Source organism: Hippocampus bargibanti, linkage group LG20 (assembly GCF_051943395.1).
Source record: "Hippocampus bargibanti isolate YZ-2025 linkage group LG20, ASM5194339v1, whole genome shotgun sequence".
Lineage (NCBI taxonomy): Eukaryota > Metazoa > Chordata > Actinopteri > Syngnathiformes > Syngnathidae > Hippocampus > Hippocampus bargibanti.
In genome coordinates, this window is record NC_142753.1 from 6,629,443 (window position 1) to 6,651,846 (window position 22,404).

The 22,404-nt window shown below is 43.9% G+C and overlaps 4 protein-coding genes across 4 annotated transcripts; 3 read left to right on the forward strand and 1 right to left on the reverse strand.

The window, feature by feature from the left end:
* Positions 1 to 333: 333 nt before the first annotated feature.
* On the reverse strand, positions 334 to 3,027 carry nup42 (nucleoporin 42). The gene is made up of 7 exons (XM_089023734.1): positions 2,798 to 3,027; positions 2,123 to 2,366; positions 1,921 to 2,009; positions 1,766 to 1,842; positions 1,605 to 1,691; positions 1,294 to 1,435; positions 334 to 1,203 (listed from the first exon to the last, which is right to left on the reverse strand). Exons 1-7 carry the CDS (start codon positions 2,934 to 2,936, stop codon positions 713 to 715), a joined length of 1,269 nt encoding a protein of 422 aa, XP_088879860.1. The 5' UTR covers positions 2,937 to 3,027; the 3' UTR covers positions 334 to 712.
* Positions 3,028 to 3,119: 92 nt separating this feature from the next.
* On the forward strand, positions 3,120 to 7,334 carry hdgfl3 (HDGF like 3). Its single transcript, XM_089023735.1, has 6 exons — positions 3,120 to 3,469; positions 4,419 to 4,495; positions 4,715 to 4,853; positions 4,929 to 5,078; positions 5,231 to 5,368; positions 5,739 to 7,334. Exons 1-6 carry the CDS (start codon positions 3,383 to 3,385, stop codon positions 5,757 to 5,759), a joined length of 612 nt encoding a protein of 203 aa, XP_088879861.1. The 5' UTR covers positions 3,120 to 3,382; the 3' UTR covers positions 5,760 to 7,334.
* A 114-nt stretch (positions 7,335 to 7,448) lies between these two features.
* Positions 7,449 to 9,162, forward strand: mrpl24 (mitochondrial ribosomal protein L24). The gene is made up of 6 exons (XM_088987033.1): positions 7,449 to 7,503; positions 7,702 to 7,912; positions 8,234 to 8,329; positions 8,479 to 8,582; positions 8,709 to 8,839; positions 8,909 to 9,162. Exons 2-6 carry the CDS (start codon positions 7,730 to 7,732, stop codon positions 9,043 to 9,045), a joined length of 651 nt encoding a protein of 216 aa, XP_088843159.1. The 5' UTR covers positions 7,449 to 7,503; positions 7,702 to 7,729; the 3' UTR covers positions 9,046 to 9,162.
* Positions 9,163 to 9,844: 682 nt separating this feature from the next.
* LOC148882851 (brevican core protein-like) lies at positions 9,845 to 21,437 on the forward strand. The gene is made up of 16 exons (XM_088987020.1): positions 9,845 to 10,050; positions 11,136 to 11,336; positions 11,679 to 11,823; positions 14,847 to 14,917; positions 14,993 to 15,349; positions 15,543 to 15,717; positions 15,869 to 15,996; positions 16,068 to 16,361; positions 16,484 to 17,230; positions 17,298 to 18,827; positions 19,915 to 20,022; positions 20,115 to 20,273; positions 20,359 to 20,441; positions 20,521 to 20,665; positions 20,739 to 20,921; positions 20,990 to 21,437. The coding sequence occupies exons 2-16, from the start codon at positions 11,333 to 11,335 to the stop codon at positions 21,109 to 21,111; spliced, it is 4,251 nt and encodes a 1,416-aa protein (XP_088843146.1). The 5' UTR covers positions 9,845 to 10,050; positions 11,136 to 11,332; the 3' UTR covers positions 21,112 to 21,437.
* Positions 21,438 to 22,404: the final 967 nt, after the last annotated feature.

The window sequence follows — 22,404 nt, forward strand, 5'->3', positions numbered from 1 at the left end:
CTGTGGCCTTACATGCGGAACTGCAACTTCATAATAATATATCGGCTCGATTTGGTCGAAACCCGATACATTTCCCATTTTAATTAATATAATAAATATGTGTTTTTTTTATCGTGATTGAACAATTAAAAACACGCCTGCGCGCAACGGAAAGTAACACGAGGATAATACGTCGGTCACAACAAGACGCGTACAAGGAAGTGACGTTAGAGGGAGCGGAATAGAGTCGAGTGGTGCATTCAGGTGCACTCAGTATGGTCAGAAACTATTTTCAGTTGTAAAGCGAGGCATAAAAAAAACAAATATTAGATCGAAAAGAGAAACATTTCCCATTATAATCAATGTTTTTTTTTTAATCGCAATTGAAAAATACAAACACTCCTCACAACGGAACGGTACAGCAGGATAATACATCGGCCACAATGACATGCGACACGAGGAAGTTAAAATTTAACCTTTTCCAGCGGTCTTTGTCATCCGTCAACAAAGCCACGGATCAACCACGTACGCATTTGGAAAGGGGATATGGATCGATGTTCACATCTCCAACATGACGAGTAAAAAAGAAGCCTCTTGAATCATGAGTACAAATGTGAGGAGCTGCAACTGGTCATTTTAACATAAAAAGGGGCAAATGTTTATATCTTCATTCATCTCAAACACAACTTGGTCACCCAAGCCACTTGGGGGTGATCATAAAATACTCTGAGCATTAAAGTCGCAACATTTGAGCAGGAGGAGGCTTCAAAGGAATGTGTCCCAAAGTGAACTTTTGTGCTTTGAATTGATCCAACTCTTCAGTGGTTAGATCGCTCTCGGGGGAGAACAACATGTCCGAGGCGTCCCCAACGGAAGAACTCGATTGTCCAAACAAACTTCCCACAGGTGCCTGAGATCCAAAACCGCTTCCGAATGTCGCTTTAGTGTCATTGGCAGTGCAGGAGAAGCTGAAACCGGCGGCCGAGCCAATGCCTGAAGATGAAGTCGCCAGCTGGTTGCTGGACGGAGACGCGAAGGAGAACGAAGCAGCCGAGGGAGGACCAGAACCAAAACCAGTTGAAGAGGGGGTTGCACCAAACCCGGTCGGGTTTGAGATGGCACTGCCAAAACCCGGTGTAGACGTTGGAGCTGTTGAAGAGCCAAATCCACCCGCAGGGGGAGCAAAACCAAATGTGCTAGCTTGGACAGGGGGTGTTCCAAATCCTACATTTAAAATAGATATTTAATAAAAGTTAATTTGGCAAAAAGAGTGACATGGACACTGAATTAGAACAAAGATTGAAGGTCAATTACCTTTACTGCCCAAACCAAATGAAGATGACCCAAATCCAGAACCTGTCGAGCCAAATCCAGAACCTGTCGAGCCAAATCCAGAACCTGTCGAGCCAAATCCACTGGACGAGACCACAGATGTGGGATTTTTCAGTTCTGCAAGCTATACAGGTAAAAAAGGGGGGGAAATCTACATCTCAGTAACTGTATTTTGAAGCTTCATTGTGGCACGTAGACTTGAGTTATGAGTCTTGAGACAAACGAAAGTAAAAAAAAAAACACACATGGCATATTAAATATAATATGTCATTGGGTTACGGCGTGATGTGTACCAAGGCTGCACGAGTGGCTGGACGCATGAGCAGTAATTCCTGTACTCTGCTTCTCCACTGACTGAGCAACTGGTTGACGCCATTCAACTAAAAGATGGACAACCACAGCATGTTAATATATCCAACGGACAGATACGGTGAAATGAAAAGACTTCACGTACATAACTCTGCAGGTCTCCTGATGCTTTCGTGGTGTAATATTCAAGCCTAAGTTCTTCTGGAGAAAGATCAGTAAAACCTACAATGGGGAGAAAGTGAGACAAATGTTTATTCTCTAAAAACAAAAAAGGACAAAGATTATGTGTTTAATACGGACCAAATAATTGCGTCTTGAAGTTAGAATAACATGAAAAGCCCCACTGGCCCGAGCTCTCCCAAATCTTCATGTCATTCTGAATGATCTCCCTGGTTGATAGGGAAAAGGGCAAATATCAAATGTAAAAAAAAAAGAATACACATTTGAGTCACGCAAATGCATTTTAACGTACGGTACGTCACGTCACAAAAAGCATACTCACAGTTTATGTTCATCGTCTTCTTCGCCAGATACCGTTGCTTCTCTTCCACCTCCTCGCCTTTCTCCCCTATCAAAGTTGTTATTGTTGCTAAGTGTCGAGAATCTGTTTTGAGAAGAGAAGCTAAAGTCGGAGCTCTTCACGTCCGGGCTCGTCCAGACCCACTGATCGTTTCCGCGGGAGGGCTGTTGCTGGTTGAAGCCGCCTTTTTGCTGAGAAGGATTCACCCAAACCTTGTTGCCATACGCTGAAACATATACGCGCCACACAAATTAACGTTCTGCCGATATGTGTGCATCCACCAAAGACCCAGTGTCGGTGGTGGTCATTCAATGAGTTCCATACTGGATCACACAACCTGAATTGCGATGAAAACATGGAATGTTTTACTCAGACAACATATACTCACATTTAGAGATGATAAATGAGCAGCAAAAACCTTAACTGCGAGTAAAATGCACTTTTCAAATCCATATCATCAGAAGCACTTCATTCCAATGTCAGGCAGAATTTACAATTTTGAAAATAGAACAAAGATTAAGAAAGTTGTTAAATGTTTAAGAAAGCAAAGAAATGGTGCAGAGATCCTAATACAATTGTGACTGTCTTTAAACTGAATGTGTTACGGAGCATGGCCCTTGTAAATGAATTATTTGAAATGTTTACGAAACTACATACCTCCGCCTCCTGCGCGTGACTGTTGAGGAGCGGAAGAGCGATTGTAGTTATGTCCTCCGCCGCCTCCTCTTGGATGCTCATTCCAGCATTTATCACCGTAACGACAGCGTCCTTGAAGAAAAAAGTTACACACTGTCATGTTTTTGTTTTTAATTGGGCTTCCGAGTCAGCTCGACGAAATGTTTTAGCACTTCCTCTCAGAGTCGCGGGATAATGACGTCATGTTAATTCTTCGCGACCCAAAAGCAGGCATCGACGTTGCGCTTACTGCCCCAAGCGGACGGCGTGCGAAAGGGAACTTGTTCGCCGTCTGCTCCTCTGTGGAGGCGCGTCTGTTGGAGGAAAAGCGGGATTCCATTTCAAACACCGGCCACAGGGAACCAACGCCTTCGGATTGGGCGACGGGATTGAATATTTGTGACAGGGATATAGAATCACAACAAAGGTCGCGTAGTCGCTCTTTTCGCACCGAAAAAGAGACGAATTCGCCGTCGATTTCTTTGAAAAACGACGCCGGGTTCAGGTGTGCTGTGTAAACGCTGCTCAGACTACGTCTTGGCGCCGATTTCTGCGGGAATTAAAAACATGCCGAGAGCCAACAGGCAGCGGGAGTACAAACCAGGAGACCTGGTCTTCGCCAAAATGAAGGGCTACCCACACTGGCCCGCCAGGGTAAGCGCCATTCTGATCTGCAAGACATTTTTCCCCCATTGAAACAATGCTTGCCTGAACGAGAGGCCTACTAGCTTGCGTATGTTAGCATGCCGCGCTTTTTGCTGGCGAGTTAGCATACACGGGCGCCTGCGCGCACGCGTATTAGCGTTTAGCCATATTTGACTCAGAACTCGCGTTACGTTTTCGGTTTTTAAGAAGCCCAAGTGCAACTACACGTATCATAACAAGCCATTTGTAGACGCCGAAAGGCTGCGTCAAATAAATTCACATATCACCACCGTCGAAAACCGTAAAGAAATCGCCCTTGTTCAGAGTTTGGTGGATAATATTATAGGAGACACTTGTTGCAACGATGCAAACAGTGTGCTGCTCCGATATTTGAGTCGAGGGTCCTTTTTAATGGGATCCAAAATGCAGAAAGCCTTTCTTTAGATCAATTGTGTCTTAAGATGTTTGCAACAAGTATTACCAAAAGGAAAATGCTTGGCTATCACAGCCTACCACTATCATGATCAACATAAAAATAATCTATCGTTGTAGTCTATAAATTCAAGAGAGAAATGAGCATGTTTCACAATGTAATCCATTGAACGTGGGCGTATTGAAAACTCCTGAAGCCCAATGCAATGTGTTGCACTTTAGTAAGTAATCAAGAATTATCTGGGGAGTGAACTTTCTTCCGGTGCAGCCTATCCAACAGACAATGTGGTTTATTTTCATCAGTTTGGTTCAGAGTGGATTATTAAATGTGAGTTTTATGACTCTTGTACTGTGTCATAGCACCATTCTGACATCCGTACACATTTGAATTTGTCCTGTAATGTAGCCACTGTTGGGGCACAAGAAATGTGCCACAATTTGTAAATAAATATTCCCCGCAACCTGTAGTTCTGGTATTTTTACAATGTTCAGGTTTTTAAACATTTCACGCCTGCTATTTTTGCAGATTGACGAGTTCCCAGAGCGAGCAGTGAAGTCGCCCTCCAACAAGTACCAGGTGTTCTTTTTCGGGACGCACGAGACGTAAGTAACAGCGTGACATATCAGCGACTCACCTTTTTAACCTGCCTTATCGGTTTTTGGTCTCTTGACCAAGAGATTCTGCTAGTATTGCGTTGGGCTAAAAAAAACAACAAACTGGTAATTACACAAAAGTTCAAGGGTTTTAATTATGGCAGCATATCAATTTGACATTGTTTCTCCGTGAGGAAAACACACCAAACAACGCATTTGGTGTTTCAGGGCATCTCTCAGGGCCAAGGACTTGTTCCCATATGACGAGTGCAAAGACAAGTTTGGAAAAGCCAACAAGAGAAAAGGCTTCGCCGAGGGTCTCTGGGAGATTGAGAACAATCCCACCGTCACGCATGAAGGCTACAAGGTGAGACGCCGTTCTTTTCAACTTGGCCCGGGCGAAATATTTCATGGTCACAAATAAACGCAAATGTGCTCCAAGTCATCAAAGAAGGATGACGAGTCCGAAGAAGCCGCCGGTTCGGAGAAAGCCGACGCGGAGGGTAGCAGCGACGAGGATGAGGGTGCCCTGGTCATTGACGAGAAGAATGACAGAGGAGGAAACAAGCGCAAGGCGGACGAGTCGGCGGAGGTGAATGTCTCGCGCGTAAACATTTCAAACATCTGAACTTTTTTTTAACAACGTGAGAGACCCCATACTTGCTCAGGAAAAAAAAACATGGCAAGCGTGTAGTTATGGAGGTTGCAACAATATCCACCAACAACCTGTGCGCTTTCCGTCAGGTGTCGCCCAAGCGGCCGAAGGACGCGGATGCCGAAGGTGCTTCCGATGGCGACAACGCCAAGACAGAGGGCAAGGTCAACGACGTGGCCGCGGCTGAGGAAAATACCACAGCACCCGGAAAGCACACGGCAGATAAGGTAAATTGTTTGGTCAGAGTGCGACTACGCTGCAGATGGCAGTCAATCATTTTTCCATCTGTACTCCCCCTCACAAATCAATAAGCACGGAGCAGGGCTTTAATATTTGCAAAGTTATGCATGTGCACAAATTCAAACATTCACAGATTTTTTTTTTGTATTCCTCTATTATTTATGGGAAACTGCGTGCGTTTGGAAATTTTCCTAAACTGCCACATGATGTCGCCAAATCCCTATGAAATAGAAAAGTAGGATGGCAACTTTACTGTATACGAGAGGTGCAAATTGACATTCTAAAGGCGAAAATCTGATCTGTAATGGTGTACTTTTGTTTTTTCTCTATTCCTCCCCTAAATTCCCCTACCCGCAGGCCGTGACAGAGAGTGCTTAACGATTGCCTCTCGAGACCAGAACCAGTCGATGCTTCCCAACCGGAGCAGAAGCGTGGACGCCATGACGTGCAGGAAAACAGATTTCACAAGATCCATGAATATTTTCAACAGCAACAAAAAAAAAGTGTTTGTACGGCGAGAGATAAGAAATGTTTGTTTGTCAAATTGGGATATCATATATCCCAATCGGAATAATAACAATTGGATTTCAAAAACCAATTGAGCCGGTTTGGGGCTCGTTTATAAATGGGGATTTCGGTGTGTACATATTTTTTATTTCCAAGTGCAATTAAGTAATTACACGGAGCGAATGCCAGGTGTGAAACCTAAATCACAACAAACAAAGGGTAACTCAAGATTTGAAAATGGTATTCAATTGTGGATATTGTAATACTTGCTGTATATGGTGAGGGGAGATGAAAAAAAATATTTTCACTCACGCTTTAAATATCAGTGTTTTACTTTAGCTGCTTTGCGGATAGTATACGTCCCGTATAGCTAATCGGGATTCCCCAAAGCGTAGCCATAACATCGGCGTACGGCTGTATATAAAACACGTGTTTACTTCAAATTAGCATCAAGGACCCCAAGATATTAGGCGCCCACTTTGTTTTGGGGAAACCCTGCCGTTCAACGTGGTCTTGTCCGCCGTCCGGTGATATTTGGTTCCTTCTCTTTGGTGGTGTTGTGCTCATTGAGGGTGCCGACGTGTGAATAATTTGACATCTGATTATGTTTTGAAAATATTATATATAAATATATATAAATATTTAAACCCTATTTCAGAGCGGCAACTTAAGCGTAGAATATGTTCATACTCTGGAGGAAGACATTCCCGCATGTTAGCGTATAGCCCACTACACCCTTTCAAAAGTTAACACTCAAGTTCATTTTAGCCACCGTTTAAGGGATTACAGTGCAAAAAAAATGTTGATTATGTCATTGTGATCATAAGCATCAACGACTTTCTCAAATAATAGAGCACAGAGTCTTGGTGTGCTCAGTATGCGCTTGCTAAATGTTTTGTTTTTTGACGGTGGAGCATTGTAAAAATACTTTTTCATCTCCAAAATTGACTAACTGGAATTTGAGTCTTACGTTTCACAAACCCCTCTATGTACTTATGTACAAGTCTTATGTTGAGCAACGTTGTGAAGTTCTAAACAAGGAGTGTTTTATTTCAGGTTTAATGTGTGATGTTGTTCATTCAACTGCAACGTGAACCCAGTGGAAGCCAGCAAAGAAAAAAAGATTTTGTATATAACAAGGTGACCCTGATGAACATCATGCATCGTTTTTCACTATGCGTTTAAAAGTACAAAGAAAGGATTTGTTCTCTGAGTGTAATTGTTGCTATCATCACCCCCCCCCCCCCCCCCCACCGCCGTTGTTTTAATATGCTGCGCTTTAGTTTAATATTGTAGCTGTTGTTCCATTTAATAAACATGTTTATTAAAGTTTTTTTACATATTGTCTGTATGAATTGAACAGTTAAATATGCAGTCTGTTTATGTTTTCAATGTGTTTCTATTGCCCTTTAAGATATATAAAATGTTTAAATACTGCAGTTTAGATACACGTGAAATAAAGTTGTGAAATAGGGATGTACTGTCTTGAAGTGCCAAAATGGTTGCATGGACCGTGTTTGGCTACTGCGCATGCGCGTGTATAATCTTCCAGTCCAGTAGGTGGCAATGCCGCCTTTTAGGCCTCTTCCTCACGCTGCGTGACATTGAGAAGAAGGTAAGTCACGTAAAAATGTTTTTTAATTACTTCCATTATGTTATTTGTTGTCAATAATATGACTACGAATGTGAATGATGACGGCGGAGCGGTTGACGACACTTCACAAGTGTATCGGCGCGCTTACGTTTACGTAGCGTAAGCCTCTCTCACTTTAGCTTCTCGGCTAACTGCTCATTGTTAACATCCGTATCACAGTTCTTCCGGACAGCGACCGTTTGGCATCATGAGGCTGACGGCAGTGCTGTCCATGGCCGCTCGGGTGGTGGTGCCCAAGGACTACCGTTACGGCACCAGTAGGCCGTGGACCGTGGCTGCCAAACGTCGTAATCCGCCAGGCACGAAGCGGAACAAGATATTCGTGGAGCCCATAGCCAACGAGGACTGGTCTGTGTTCCGAGGCGACACGGTGAGCGCAAAAATGGTTAAGACGACTTAAATAAAAAACGGTTTTCCAAATAATATTATCAATAAAATGGATATTGTCTAAAGAAAACGTAACTTCAATTAGTTTAAATTTTTTCCTTTATGAAAAATAGACCAAGTACTATGGTCTGTTAAAAAAATCTTCTGTTACAATTGGACATAATTGCACCAAATCTAATTATAACGTTTTTTGAGGGCTAAGAATACATATACAGTGTGTGTGCCTTCATAATTTCACAAACAGTATTGTTTGGTCCTTTGTTGAATTTATTCTGTGGATATAAATGTAGTATTTCACCTTCAGGTGGAAATTCTGTCCGGAAAGGACAAAGGCAAACAGGGTAAAGTCATCCAGGTCTTCAGACACAGAAACTGGGTCATACTGGAGGGTCTGAATACAGTAAGCCTGCCTTGGTTGTTTTTTTGAAAAATCATATAAAACTTTTGGACTGCAACTTGATTGTTTTAATGGTTGAGTTGTTCATGAATCGTTACACCTCCAGCAGTCATTCATTCACATTTCAATTGAACTGTCACTTTTCAATGAAGCATTACAGGTACATCGGGAAAACCCAGGATTACCGCGGCACCTACATCGCCAGCGAGGCTCCTCTCCTGCTGCGGGACATCCGCCTCGTCGACCCTGCCGACAGGTCTCGCCACATGCCAACATTGCTCAAGCAGTCGCCACAGAATGGCCAGACTTTCAGGAGTGGCCTTTTTGTCTCTATACTCTCTGAATTGCGCGGCCCATCTCCACCCTCCCTTCGCTCTTCTAGAAAGCCGACAGAGGTGGAGTGGAGGTTCACTGAAGAGGGCGAGCGGGTTCGAGTGTCGCTTCGGACCGGTCGCATTATCCCCAAGCCAGTGGTGGAGCGGCGAGACGGCATAGTGCCTCAGCAGTGGAAAGGTGAAGAGGAACACTCTTTGTCTTTCCTTCTTTGGATTGTCATTCTCTCAAATATGGTGTTTGCTTTAGACGGTCCCAAAGACACCAGTCCAGAGGATGCGCTGGAAAAGACCTACATGCCCTCCCTGAAGACACTTGAGGAGGAAGTCATGGAGAAAATGGGCATCCAGGAGAACAGGAGGCACAAGCGTTCCTACTGGTATTGAGCATGGACGGTAGACGCCCCACGTTACCGGTACACGGCGCTTGATGGTTTGTTTAAAATGGACCGGATGTTGTGATGTCATGAATAAATGATGCAATTCATGCGACTTGCGTCCAAATCGAGCAGTCTGGCTTGAATGTTAACGTGCATCTGACAAAAAATACAGTCCTTTGTGTTTTTTAATTTTTGGTATATACATATTCTGATTTACCGCGTGATAAAAATGAACACCTTTTAAAAACCAAAAGGCAGCCATTAAATTTCAAAAAAGTAACTAGTCAGGAATTTTCGCAGTGAGACAAAGTGACAAAAGTAATTGGACTTGAATTTTCTCACGTGGCCACAAATCTGAATTCCTGCTGTGAATGCTGCATTTTATTGGTTTATTTTGTATGGGGGGGTGTTCTAGTCGGGGATGTGGGAGGTAAAGCAACACTGTTGTTGGGCTTGTAAATTATTATGATTCTTTTTAAAGCATACTGGCCTTCAAGTGCCAATTACCGCACCATTATTATTATGCTAATAATGCCCTATTATTATATAAAATGCATACTTGCAAGAAAACTTTTTGTTGTTTTTACAGCGCATACCCCTTTCAGGTTCCTTATTATTCCGGTGTCAGCAAGAATAAACAATGTAATTGATGCTCAGCCTTAACACCAAGACTCATTTATCAACATTTTTTTAAGGTTTTCGGGTCGCTGTTCTCTGTCGTGACTGATAAGATGGGGAAAAAACTCGCTCATTGAGTTTTGTGTTTATCTTATTTTTATCATGCAGTGCTAAAGTCATTTTACAGGACTTCTACTGTTCTGGTTTTCTAAATACCTCGTGTATAATGTCCCTCTTCAACTATACAACTATCAAAAAAGTATGTCATTTAACTTTTATTTTAGTTTTATGATGCAGCACTTGTTTTATTTTACAGGAAAGAAAAAAAAATGTATTTGTCCACTTTAAGTATTGTCCTTCGAGTTCATGAGTGATGTCATGAGTCTTCAGAGTGGTGAGTAGTCAGCAACACAACATCCAAACCGAAAGCTTCAATTCAAATATTAACTTACAGTTAATGCTGATTTCACCGTACAGACAACTTTCCGCGAATTCCCTAGAATATCAGACCGTTTGGGGGACGATCAAGTTATTTTTGGCCTCTGTATCCAGATGCCAAAGCCATTAAGTGCGTCACAGTCTGGATTCGTCGTCATTACCCATCAATGCAGTAATGTGGAGATGAGGGCAGCATCCCCCCAGACCATCCCACTTTTCCATCCCACACATCCGTTACGTCTTGTTCACATCCAAGAGGGAATAGAACTGTCCACTCAGCGGAAAGTAGCTTTTCAGGGGTTTTGTCTCTTGTTAGCAGGGAAAAATGACTCAAAAGGCTTTTGGTGTCTTTTCTGGGATGACACCAAGGTGCATCGCAGTGCAGCAGTGAACCGCATTTGTAGCATTTTGCGTTTAAAATATCCAACCTGGCATGTTTGTGTGTTAAAATGTAAAATTCTCCACTGCGAGACTAATAAAGGCAAATCCAAAACAACTCTCAGCATCTGAAGATGCTTTGAGGGAACCGAATTGTTGCGTTTGAGTCATCATGTCGGTGACCTAATGTCCTAAACCGGGCAGCGTTTTAATCACAGAGTTACTTGAAGGCTGCGCTGGAAAATGTCATGCGAGCCCGAATGCCATTCGGTGCTCATTTGTTCGAATTTAGTCGGATTAAGTTTGTGAATGATTTTTAAAGTAAAGTGGCTGAAATGCCCCCACAATTGCACTCTTGAGACTTTTTTTTTTTGAATGAACTAATCGGTGATGGAAGACTGTCATGGGGACAATCGGCGGTATGTTATTGGTTGATATTTGGAAAGATTGATGACGGACAGATGAATTTGTGAATGGCTGGTCGTGGAGAGATGCTCATCGGTCTTACACTTTAGTACGAAATATATGACTCTGGCCGGTGAGCACAGCATTGCCTCCATTTAACATGCAGCGCAAATCACCTTGACCGGCTGCAAAATGGAGCCGGCAACCAACGAGCTCACCCTCATGGCTGCTTATTTTTTTTTTTTTTTTTCCCGCCAGGTCAGCATTGACGATGGCCTCTCAGACCGCGCCGTGTTGATGTCCAGGTGTGAGATTCCTCAGGCGAACAACACAAAGCGCCATTCAGCACGCCCCGCCGAAGATGCGAACGATACAAAAAGAGCTCTGTTGCTAACCAAAACAGCAGACCCCACTAACAGCACCCAGAAGTCATTGTTTATGGAAATGCGGTTTAAATGTGTAAGCTACCACACTCATGTAGGATATGTGTTTTTTTTTTTGACACATTTCCCTTCGGACGCTTTGCACACCCGCACTTTTGCCAGTGAATCAATTACGTACATGTCAAGTTTTTTCTTTTTTGGTGCCCTCTGCTGGACATTTTAAGGTATGGAAAAATACAGTGCACAGACGTTTTGAAATTTGGTGAAAACTTCATATAAAAAGGCACTCCAAAGGCATAAGCATGATGTTTTTATCCCCCCACCCTACTTCACCCCCATTCCGCCTCACCCCCACTCCTCCTTCACAAGAAGTGGGCAGTTTGTTAACTTTCAACTGCTTCTCTCTGTCTCTCCCGAGGCGCTTTGAGCGGTTCGCAGCTCCCTTTTCAGGACCTGCAGCACGGTGCAACCAAATCCCCCCCCCTTTCGTTTTTCAAAGCGCACTGCAGCAAAGGGACGCGGGGACTTCACACCGGTGATGAGATGGAGCTTCAAACTCTCGGGTAGGCTCTTCTGGTTTTTATTTGATAGTGCGAGATTAGAAAAAAAATGTCATGTGCACGTCATTTTTTTCACTTGTGGTTCTATTTTTTAAATATGTTCACTCAGCTCCTTACTTTTTATTGCGTTCCAAATGTTAGAAGAAGTTTTCTTTTTCACTTTCCCTGCTGGCCCTGCTGATTTTGGTTTGTGGTGCTTCACTTTTCATTCATTTGGATGGAGGGAAAATGTGGCTTGGGTGACAAATGGGTTTCATTTGTGATACCCTCAATTTTATTTGGATCATCCAGCTATGATGCATGTTAAATTCCTTAAAAAAGACACATTTGTTAGTTACTCCAAAGCTTTTTAATCAAATATGGCGTCTATTTCATTCTCGATACATCCTTGTTTCCTTCCTTCCATCCTATTCCTTTGCATCGTTCTATTCCACCTTCTCCCCTTCTTTCATTCCTTGGTTCTGAAGTACTTTTCTTCACCCCTTTTTTTCCTCACATATGGTCAGTCATAAAAGTAGAAAAGAAACAAACACGGGAATTTGTTACTTCATCTTTTTATTTATTGACTGTTTGAACGAGAAATGTTTGAGTGAGCCCATTTTGAAAGCGAATCATGCAATGTTGCCCTCTCAGGATGGCAAAAAGTCACGCCAGCTTCCTCTTTTTAAGTCTTGAGTGCACCTCTGGTAATTTACGATGCCCTTTTCCCTCCCCCCCTCTTCCCGGCAGCCTAATGTGCAGGTAGCAAGGTAGCGAAAAAGGGAAGGCAGTTGATGGTCCGCTGAACGCAGCATTTGTTTCAGTTTACTTTAACATAACAGCACCAAGTCCAAACTGAAAAGAAAAAAATATATATATATATATATATATATATATATATATATATATATATATATATATATACAGTAAAGTCTCGTTATATCGATATTCTCGGGAGTCGAAAAAATATCGATATAACCGGACTATCGATATATCCGATCCTGCGGGCATGTAATTTTCTCCTTGAGTTCATAGAAATATATATATATATATATATATATATATATATATATATATATATATATATATATATATATATATATATATATGTGCACACATAGATAAGGTGATGCAATCTGATCCCACAAGCAATGGAGGGAACTGTCTGTAATTTTAAATAAGAAAAAGAATGGAGGAGGAGGGGTTGGGGGGGAGCATGCAAGTGTGCCAGTGACCGTCCTTTCATTTCCACCCGGAGGCGTTTTCAGCTTTTTTTTTTTTGTACAGCACAGTGGTATGCAGCTGCCGTCGCTTTCTTTTCTCCCTTTTCTTGCAGAGCATACTAATAGTGAAGGGCGCTCCCGGCCCACCCAGCTGGCTGAGGGGGGAACGCACACTACAACAACTATTTTGCCCTCAATGAGCGCCTTTGAGGGCCAAAGCGGTTGAAAAAGTCAAATTGATGGCTTCTTGTTGTCCATCGATCTGATTGGGATGTCGCGCGCACCTCTTGACGACTATGACTTGTGGGCGAATTGATCAAGCCTTATTTTCTTAACGGGAGCTTTCGAACACAGATGTGTCGACTTTATATCGTCCCTGAAGTCGAAATTATTTTTTATCATAATCGTAATTTAATGCAATTTGAGTGACAAACGGACCAGTCAGGAAAACATAATGAAATCCTGTCAACTATTGGTCACCTACATTTTGTAGAAGATGGCCGTCCATTATTGCAACACATAATAGACTTGTGATCGTTAAGAATAATGAGTCTGGCGTGTGAGCGTCTCTTTTTCAGTGATGAATGAAGAAGAGGCCGTACGAGGGCACCCCCCCCGCCCACCCTACACCCACTGCCGGGAGGGTTAATAACAGGGTTAGACTGTTGGCAGGCTTGTGGCAGCGTGCCACTGGACGAGGATGCTGCGTGGCTTGTAGTCAGGAGGAGCCTGAGTTTATAAACCCTTTTTTTCCCTCCCTCGTGCTGCAGTAGTCCAAGCTCATCAAGACACGATTTGAATATGCAGGCCTTTTGAGCCATAAGGCTTTTTTCCTGTCCCTCAAATAGCAGTTACTAAACAAAACAGCAGCACCTTCCCAAAAGCCCCTCATAAGATGATTTTCAAGCGTCAAGATTACTTTTTAGATTTGTGGGAATGCTTTCTACCGGGGCAGAATTCATCCGCATAAAGCGAACAGGCACTAAATCATCACTTGGGCATTTTTCTTGGGACGCAACTTCCAAGCTGAATGTTTATTTCAGTCTTTGGTTTTCGGCGTCGGTCCAATTTCCAATGCCCAATCCATTAATTTCCCATGGAAGGATTTTCTCAGCGATCGCAGTTCCCAGCCGAGAAATTGGCTGGAACTTTTTTCCTCTATTGCCGTTCTGTGCTTGATCTTTTGCGACTGACCCGGAAGCCCATTTCAGACTTATTCTTAACTCATTCACTGCCATTCCCGAATTTAGTTGGGAATTGTAAATGACATAGAGCGCCATTCCCCAATGTGTCTGTTTTTTTTTTCTTGCAGGGGTGCTGATAAAGCGCTGGTCAGACCTCTGGATGTTTTTCCCTTGCGCGAGGTGGCAGCATTTCCCTTTTTTTCCATGTTTGCACTTTGTTACAGCTTCAGCTATATAAATCACTATGTATTGTATTGTATATTGGACAGCCGCCCCCATTTCAAGCTCAGATAACTCCAGACCCATATAACTTCCGAATTAACTCTTTTTTTCTGATGAAAGAAGCAGCTTTGAATGTTTATATAGTCTTAATATTCAATATTCTGTGGGTCCAGGAATTTGAGTTACAATGACAAAAACCCTGGCTCATTTTTTCACATCGTCTGGCAGTGAATGAGTTAACAGTCCCAAAAAGTGTCCCGTTGCTTGTGGTTGGAGGTCCTCGAGCGACCTCAAGCAACAGCTCTTTAAGTTTAGACATGTGTGAAATTGGAAAGTTGAAACGGCAAAGGAGAACAAATGCGTCTTTATTATCTTTATGCACTCTTCCTACCCTGAGTGATGGTTGTCGTCTCCGCAGAATCGTTGCACTCCTCGGCGTACTCTGTCAATTCTCTCTGGCCTTTCCTACTCAGTTCCCGTTAGCCCACGGTGAGTAATTCTTGACCATCAGCATTTTTATTAAAAAAAAAAAAACAACCTTCACATTGTGTGTCGGTTTTCCAGACGATGTCCAGACGCCTCTCCGGGTGAACATTTCCCACTCTGGCGTCCTTTACGCCCTGCTGGGCCAAGCCATAGTCATCCCCTGCTCGGCGTCCTCGTCGCCTATCATGCTGCCGCGGGTCAAGTGGACGCTGATGTCTGGCGGGACCGAGACGCAAATCTTGGTGGCGCGGGGCGGCAGGGTGAAAGTCAACGAGGCGTACAGCGGCCGCGCCGATTTGCTCAACTATCGCTCCTCGCCCGAAGATTTGTCGCTGTGGCTGTCGGAAACCCGCTCCAGTGACTCGGGGCACTATCGCTGCGAGGTGCAGCAGGGCCTGGAGGACACCAGCGACGTAGTCCAACTCAAGGTCAAAGGTAATGAAAGAAGTTGGATTGGAAATTAGTATTTTTTTTTTGCAATGACTCTTTGAAAACCCAAATTTTGAAATCAGATATTACAATCCTTCAGTCATGTCCCAAGTGCGGCCCGGGGGCCAAATGGGTCAACTGCCTATTTTTGGCAACTTCTTGGATTTCCCTGTTTGACATTGCACGCTTTTGTGTCTAGGTGTGGTATTCCACTACAGGGATGCCATGGGTCGCTATGCACTTAACTTCCATCAGGCCAAAAGGGCTTGCCAGACTGTCGGGGCCCAAATTGCGACTCTTGGCCAGCTTCGGGCGGCTTACTTTGACGGCTATGAGCAGTGCGACGCCGGCTGGCTGGAAGACCAGACTGTCAGGTATGCTAATCTTTACCGCACTCGTAGACCAACAACCGTTTACAACCAAAGACTATTCCAAGTCTTCAATGAACCTAGCATCCGTGTTTTGGAGATTCTGGGAAAAAGCCCAAGTACCCAGTCCCACACCGCCTTTGCGCCGCTTTCCTAGGTACCCGATTCAAACGCCTCGTGAAGCTTGCTATGGAGACATGGATGGAGAACCAGGAGTGAGAAACTATGGGATGATGAATCCACAGGATCATTTTGACGTCTACTGCTACGTGGAAGAAATGCATGGTACTGCCTTAAGCCCCCTTTTCCTTTCTGGACATCACATTTGTGATTGTTTCGAACATTTCAATTTATAGGGGAGGTGTACCACGACCCGGTCCCACAGCAATTGTCCTTCCAAGGGGCCCGCTCACACTGCAGATCTGCGAGAGCTCAGCTGGCTTCAGCGGCGCAACTTTACCTGGCCTGGAGCGAAGGTCTGGACAACTGCAGCCCCGGCTGGCTTTCGGACGGGAGCGTTCGCTACCCCATCAGGACCCCCAGAGAGCGTTGTGGAGGCCCCCGGGCCGGCATCAAGACTGTGTATCGCTTCATCAACCAAACGGTCTTCCCAGAGCCATCCAGCTTGTACGACGTTTATTGTTTCAGAGGTTTGTGTGGACTGAAATTTGGAAATCAAGTAAAAGCAAACAGGAATATTGTTCCGAAATGGATTGCATTTGAGTTTCTGAGTTCACATTTGTTGTTTTTCCTTCTTCCGTCACATCTAAAGCCTATGCAACGACACCGACCGACTCCGCCATGGATACCTCAAGTTCTCCCGAGCCGAGTAACCTTGAACAAGAAGTCGTCATATTGATGGATGAAGACAAAGAATTTCCACTTGGACAAAATTCAGAACAAACGGAGCGGGAGGTTCAGAGTTTTCTCGAGACCATCCCCCTTTTCTCGGACCCTCCCACGAAAGGACGTGCGGTTGAAGAGAAGCCGAAATTTCTATCGAATTCGTCGGAGCCTTCTTTGGCCACCGCTAGCACGTCGGAGAACCTGAGACCTTTTGACGGACTGTCCCCTTCTCCAGAAAAAATAGATGACTCTGGACACACGTCAAATAACACGATTCAAAGCACTCGATTGTACGATTCTCCTCAAAATGTTTCATTCCAATCCACATTTTACGACAACCAAGATCCATATCATAACTTTACTGACCAGGCACCCGAATTAGAAAGCCTAACAAGTCTCCACGACGATAACGTCACCCAAACCCAAAACTTGACACGCAACATCCCCAAATCGAGCACGCATTCATTTGAGAAAGTGAAATCGCCACACGATTTGGATGTGAATGGTGTGCACACTGAGATTTATAAAGCTCGGACACAAGCGGAGATTCTACAAGCTTCTCCCGTAACTCCGGACCCCAAAGAGAAAGAAGAGCCTGCAAGAACAACTGAAGCCCCTTCGGATCACTCCTCGTTATTGATCCCTCTGAGCGGATCAGGCGATAAATCTGAAGGTAAGAATCCAACAGCGTCAGGTTACCGCTGGTGTGTTAGCATCAACTTGAGTATCTCTTTTTCCAGAAAGTCGCCAAGAAGTCTCCGTTTTCAAGTTAATCCCCGGTACACAACGGACACCTTCTTCCTCAACCGGCCATGCTCCTCTTGAGTCTTCTCCAACCATCCAAGATCCGACCACCCCGTCCGGATCAAAACACACTCCCGGTTTGGACTCTGAATATCTCTCGACAACATCATACTTGAAGGAATCTATTTCCGTGCAGGAGGGAAGCACCGATTTGGAAATTGGCGACAGCGTGGAAAGGGAGGAAAGACAGCAGATCCCAACAACCTCTCCCAGTTTTAGCCTCAGCTCGCCGACCACTGAAGCTTCTGAGATCTCCTCCAACGTCTCTAAAGACTCGACGACAGGACTGTACCACCCATCAGTACTCTTTGACAACTCCACCGTAACCTATGAGGAGGCTAGCGGACTCGAACCTGATGTAGTTCCTGCCCCGACTCCCCAACCAAAAACCGATGAAGATCATGTTATTGCTTCAAAAAGTTTCACGTGGAATCTCTCGCACAGCGCTAACGTTAGCAGCGAAACAAACAAAGTTACTATTCACGAAGAAACGGTTAAAGTGACCCCGAATCCCAACGACGGATCTCAAGGAACAACGACAATGGAGCTGAATCCAATCGCACGACCTCCCTTCCCGTTCACAAACAAGGAAGAGATGAAAGCAACGCTCAAACCGATCTTTGAAGAGGAGGTGACGTCGTTGGAAGGATCTGCGCTAACGCCGATCTTAGAAGAGCCTCAAGTCACGCTACGCCACAAAAATGAAACTGACGTGGTAGCCATCTTTAATGACGACGATGAAGTCACCCAAAAAGAACGGCTAACGTCAATGCAGATGTTTGAATTTACGGCTACGCTCAACCCTGAACAATCCACGACTGTGACGCCAACATTAGAAGTGAAAGCTACATTAAACCCTCCAGAATCAACTGCTTTCGTTCTAATATTTGAGAAAGAAGCCGAATCTATGCCAAGTGTTGAAAAACTAGGGCAGACATTTGACAAAGCTTCTCCCATCACCCGAAGCTTCGATAGCGATACAACAACACCAGCCCCAACAGGAATATTTGAAAAAGAAGCTAATATCACCTCGATATTTGCGGAAAACGTCACTTTGTCCTTCCAAGACAAAGTCAGCACACATTTTGAAACGGAAACCCCTGAAACTACGACAATGCTTGACAACAGCACTTCCACCGGCCTGGCATATGATGAGGAGATCTCCGTATTAGCGTACAATCCCGAGGCGTCTCACTGGGCTCTCCTGACGACCACCACCAGACCGCAAGAGTCTCTGAAGGATTTCGCGATCAGCACCAAATCCACGTCCGTCTCTTCCACGTTTCGGGCAACCACGTGGCGGTCGAAGCGCACCTGGAGTCCGCCGACCGCTGCCTCTTCCGACATATTCCGACGGACGTCGACGGCCCTCGAACCTGACGTCAATCCCACTCAGGTTGCCGCTAATCACGTTTCGGTAAATGAGAAGGCGGCAGCGTCAGCGGGTGGTAAAGTCAGAGTCGCAGGTAACACTAACGTCACTTTTCTTGGCCTAACTGTCCTCATCTTCCTGACGACGTACTAAAACCTCCAAGCCTGCTTCTGACCTGCCTTGTCCTTCTATGTTGCATTATTTTTCACCCTCCTTCAAAAAAAAGAAAAAAAAAAATTAACGCCCCTCCTTGAACCACCTTCCTCTCAACTGAGAAACTGATGCTTGGCTAACTGTCCAGTGTTGTTACCACGTGATGTTTTCTTCTCTGCTCTTTGACTTCTGTGAAGTATCGTCCTAAAATACAGTGATGTCTGTTTCGATGTCCTGTGCAATATGTTTAATGTGACATCTGTTTTGTCGTTGTTTTCATTCTATATTTGACATACTATGTCTTTTTTTTCCTTTCTTAACAATTCGAAAATGGTTCCCCTGTACCATGGCGGCTCGTGGTTAGCTTGTTTACTTCACAGTTTGGTGGTTCCAGTTTTGATTCTGAGTTTATCATTTGGATTCACAAAAAAAAAATGTATTTGGTCTGACAAACGGGCACCTTACTTTGACTGAAAATGTCTTCTTTCATCAATTATCTTTCACTGTGTTTAGAAACAACTTTGTAAATGTGGTGGTTCATGCACATAAAGCAATATTGTGATTGTATAGAAAATGATTGAGGTGAATGATTTTGTAATAATTGTGTAATAATTTTTCACGATGAATATTTGCATTTTGGACTTGAATTGATCTCTCTATCTTGCTAGCTAGCTAGGACGATTGATAACTAGAGAGCTGTTTCTAGCTAGCTGGAGCTATCTCTAGCTAGTTAGACAGCTATCTCACGAGGTAGTCAGCTATCATGCTAGCTAGCATTCTCTAGCTAGCTAGACAGCTGTCTAGCTAGCTCACTGTTAATCTTGAAATCTATTTTTTCAAGTGGCGACATGATTTTGTGTCCTTCTTTGGTCAGGAGTTCACAATAAAAAAAAAAATTATATTCCTTTCTAAATGGTAAAACATGTCTAGATCAATGTGTCTAAATTGAGATCTCTGGAGTAAATCCAAAACAGCAAGTGAAGCTAATTGTAATGCACCTTGGTGTGAATCGACATTCTGTGTTGCAGATGTTTGCTTTAAAGATCCATGCCTCAATGGCGGCACTTGCATGGAGCGAGAGGGCCGCGTTCAGTGTCTCTGTTTGCCCACCTATGGGGGAGATCTGTGTGAGAAGGGTGAGCTCACTCAAGTTTGGCTTACTTAATCAGATATTTCTCTGGCCATGCACACACTCTTGTTTTTCTTTTTTCTTTTGTCCCCCCGACAGACTTGGAGAACTGCGAACCAGGCTGGGACAAGTTCCACGGCTTTTGCTACCGACACTTCAGCCAGCGTCTGAGCTGGGAGGTAGCCGAGCAGCATTGCCGCGTTCAAGGTGCCCATCTGGTCTCCATCCTTACCCCTGAGGAGCAGGCCTACATCAACAGTTACGACCATCGTCCTTTTATTGTATTTGCACTTGGTGTTCTTAAGAAGTGATCAACCTTCTCGTGTTGTTTTGTCATCATCAGGAAATTACAAAGAGTATCAATGGACCGGCTTGAACGATAAGACCATTGAGATGGATTTCAGATGGTCTGATGGGAATCCGTTGGTGAGTGGTTGCCGTTGTTGTTTGCATCCAATATTCCGTGTTGAATTTTCAACACGTGCTTTCTACTGCGTCCCAACAGTTGTATGAAAACTGGCACCGGGGGCAGCCTGACAGTTACTTCCTGTCCGGTGAGGACTGCGTGGTGATGGTGTGGCATGACGACGGCCGCTGGAGCGACGTGCCCTGCAACTACCACCTGGCCTACACCTGCAAGAAAGGCACATGTGCGTATTTAACAAGTCAACGCTATTAGCATGTAATGTTCATCGCTTTTCGATTTTAACCACATTCCAACAGCGTCATGCGGCCCGCCGCCCAAGGTCCGCAACGCCTCCGTCTTTGGGAAGCCTCGGCAACGCCACGAGACACACAGCGTGGTGCGTTATCACTGCTCTCTGGGATTCCGACAGAGACTCAATCCGCTGATCCGCTGTCGGCCCGGGGGAAGTTGGGAGAAGCCTCAAATTCAGTGCATCCCAGGTGAGACCAAAGGACGGCTATTGCTGAGTTAACGATAAAAAAATATATAAAATGACATCTCCCCTCAGAGGATGAGGTTCTAAACCCTGACGCTGAAATGACGTCATCGACGGACGGCAACCTGGCCGCCTATCACGACGGTTTTGAAGCCACCACAGAGACGCCACTTTACTGGGACATCAAGTTTTAAAAGCGCCACACCGCTTATTGTACAAACCACATTCTGCTGTCTTTACTTGACAAGGTGAAAAATGTGTTTTTCCCGATAAATGTCACTTGCGTGGCAAACTGTTTGGTTCCTTTTTTATACGCGTTGCAGAATGGTGCGATTACATCAGTATTACAAAGCCAACATGCTCGTGTTTTATGTCTGTCCATCTCAAAAGTGTAAAGTAACATACCCGCCATTTTCAGAACAATCCTGTGGAATTTTTTTTTGAGACACAGTTTTGTTCGGCAGCTTTATGTTGTAATAAAGTTTTGTAGAACAGAGCAAAGAATAAATGGTTTCTTATCTTCCAATGCGCTCTATGGCAGTCTTTGTTTCTTGGGGAACAGTGGATCAATCATAACCAAAGGGATGCATCATTTTTTTCTTCCATTCAAGTTACTAATATTGTTTGTCATAAAAAAAGACAGAATAAACTTTGTATTTTATCAGACCCCCGAAAGTGTCTTAAAAGAAAAAAATACCTTATAAGTAGATAAAATAACATTTAACATGAGGACAATATGACCTAATGAATGACGTGTGACGTAAGAGACAAACGGAAACGCTCAACCAATGAAAACGCTGCGTATCAGCTTGGTCACACACCAGGAAGTCTTTTTACTGATTAAAATGTTCGACAAGGTAAGCGTTTCGGTGTTTTTTTCAAATGTCTTCGTTGATAAAATTATTGTATTCATGCCAGCATTTTCTTTACGTGAACATGTGTTCGTATTCAAGCCAATGTGTCCAGTAATGGAGATTATTGGCGCGTATGGCTGACGCTGCTCACCTGCACAAAAAATCCAGTCACTGTAAAGTTTCATTGAGAGTTTTGAAAGACGCTTAGAAATTAAATGTACGTATTATTATTTTTTTCTTTTTCTTGTTTGCGTTTTTTTGTAAGGTGCATTGTCAACACAAGATGGCAGCATTGCTTCAGTTTACGAGAGCCACCAAAGACGGTCGTTGGAACTCGTCCGTTATCGACACAAACTCACGGTAAATGAGAACATTTTTTAACGTTTTTTTACATGCGACTCGTTGCTTTATGTTGAACGTTTCTTATTCAACGGGTTGCTGTCTTTCACGCCAAAATGAAAGAGAGAAAATGCAACATGACGCCTGTCACCATGAGTGCAATTATCAGTTAGGTCGGACAATATGGTTCTCAAGTAAAATGCGATCAGTCTGAACAGCAAGCGTCTATACCTGACTTTATGCAAGAAATCAGACAACAAATACATATGTACTTACTGTATTCAAAAAACGCTG

Coding starts and splice junctions, on each gene's coding strand:
- LOC148882851 (XM_088987020.1), top strand. Junction 20,442..20,520: donor GGTCTGATGGGAATCCGTTG/GTGAGTGGTTGC, acceptor GCGTCCCAACAG/TTGTATGAAAACTGGCACCG. Junction 20,922..20,989: donor TCAAATTCAGTGCATCCCAG/GTGAGACCAAAG, acceptor ATCTCCCCTCAG/AGGATGAGGTTCTAAACCCT.
- mrpl24 (XM_088987033.1), top strand. CDS start 7,730: ATGAGGCTGACGGCAGTGCTGTCCATGGCCGCTCGGGTGGTGGTGCCC. Junction 8,330..8,478: donor TACTGGAGGGTCTGAATACA/GTAAGCCTGCCT, acceptor TTTTCAATGAAG/CATTACAGGTACATCGGGAA. Junction 8,840..8,908: donor AGTGCCTCAGCAGTGGAAAG/GTGAAGAGGAAC, acceptor TGTTTGCTTTAG/ACGGTCCCAAAGACACCAGT.
- hdgfl3 (XM_089023735.1), top strand. CDS start 3,383: ATGCCGAGAGCCAACAGGCAGCGGGAGTACAAACCAGGAGACCTGGTC. Junction 4,854..4,928: donor TCACGCATGAAGGCTACAAG/GTGAGACGCCGT, acceptor ATGTGCTCCAAG/TCATCAAAGAAGGATGACGA. Junction 5,079..5,230: donor AGGCGGACGAGTCGGCGGAG/GTGAATGTCTCG, acceptor GCTTTCCGTCAG/GTGTCGCCCAAGCGGCCGAA.
- nup42 (XM_089023734.1), bottom strand. CDS start 2,936: ATGACAGTGTGTAACTTTTTTCTTCAAGGACGCTGTCGTTACGGTGAT. Junction 2,010..2,122: donor GAAGACGATGAACATAAACT/GTGAGTATGCTT, acceptor CCTATCAACCAG/GGAGATCATTCAGAATGACA. Junction 1,204..1,293: donor ATTTGGTTTGGGCAGTAAAG/GTAATTGACCTT, acceptor TTTTAAATGTAG/GATTTGGAACACCCCCTGTC.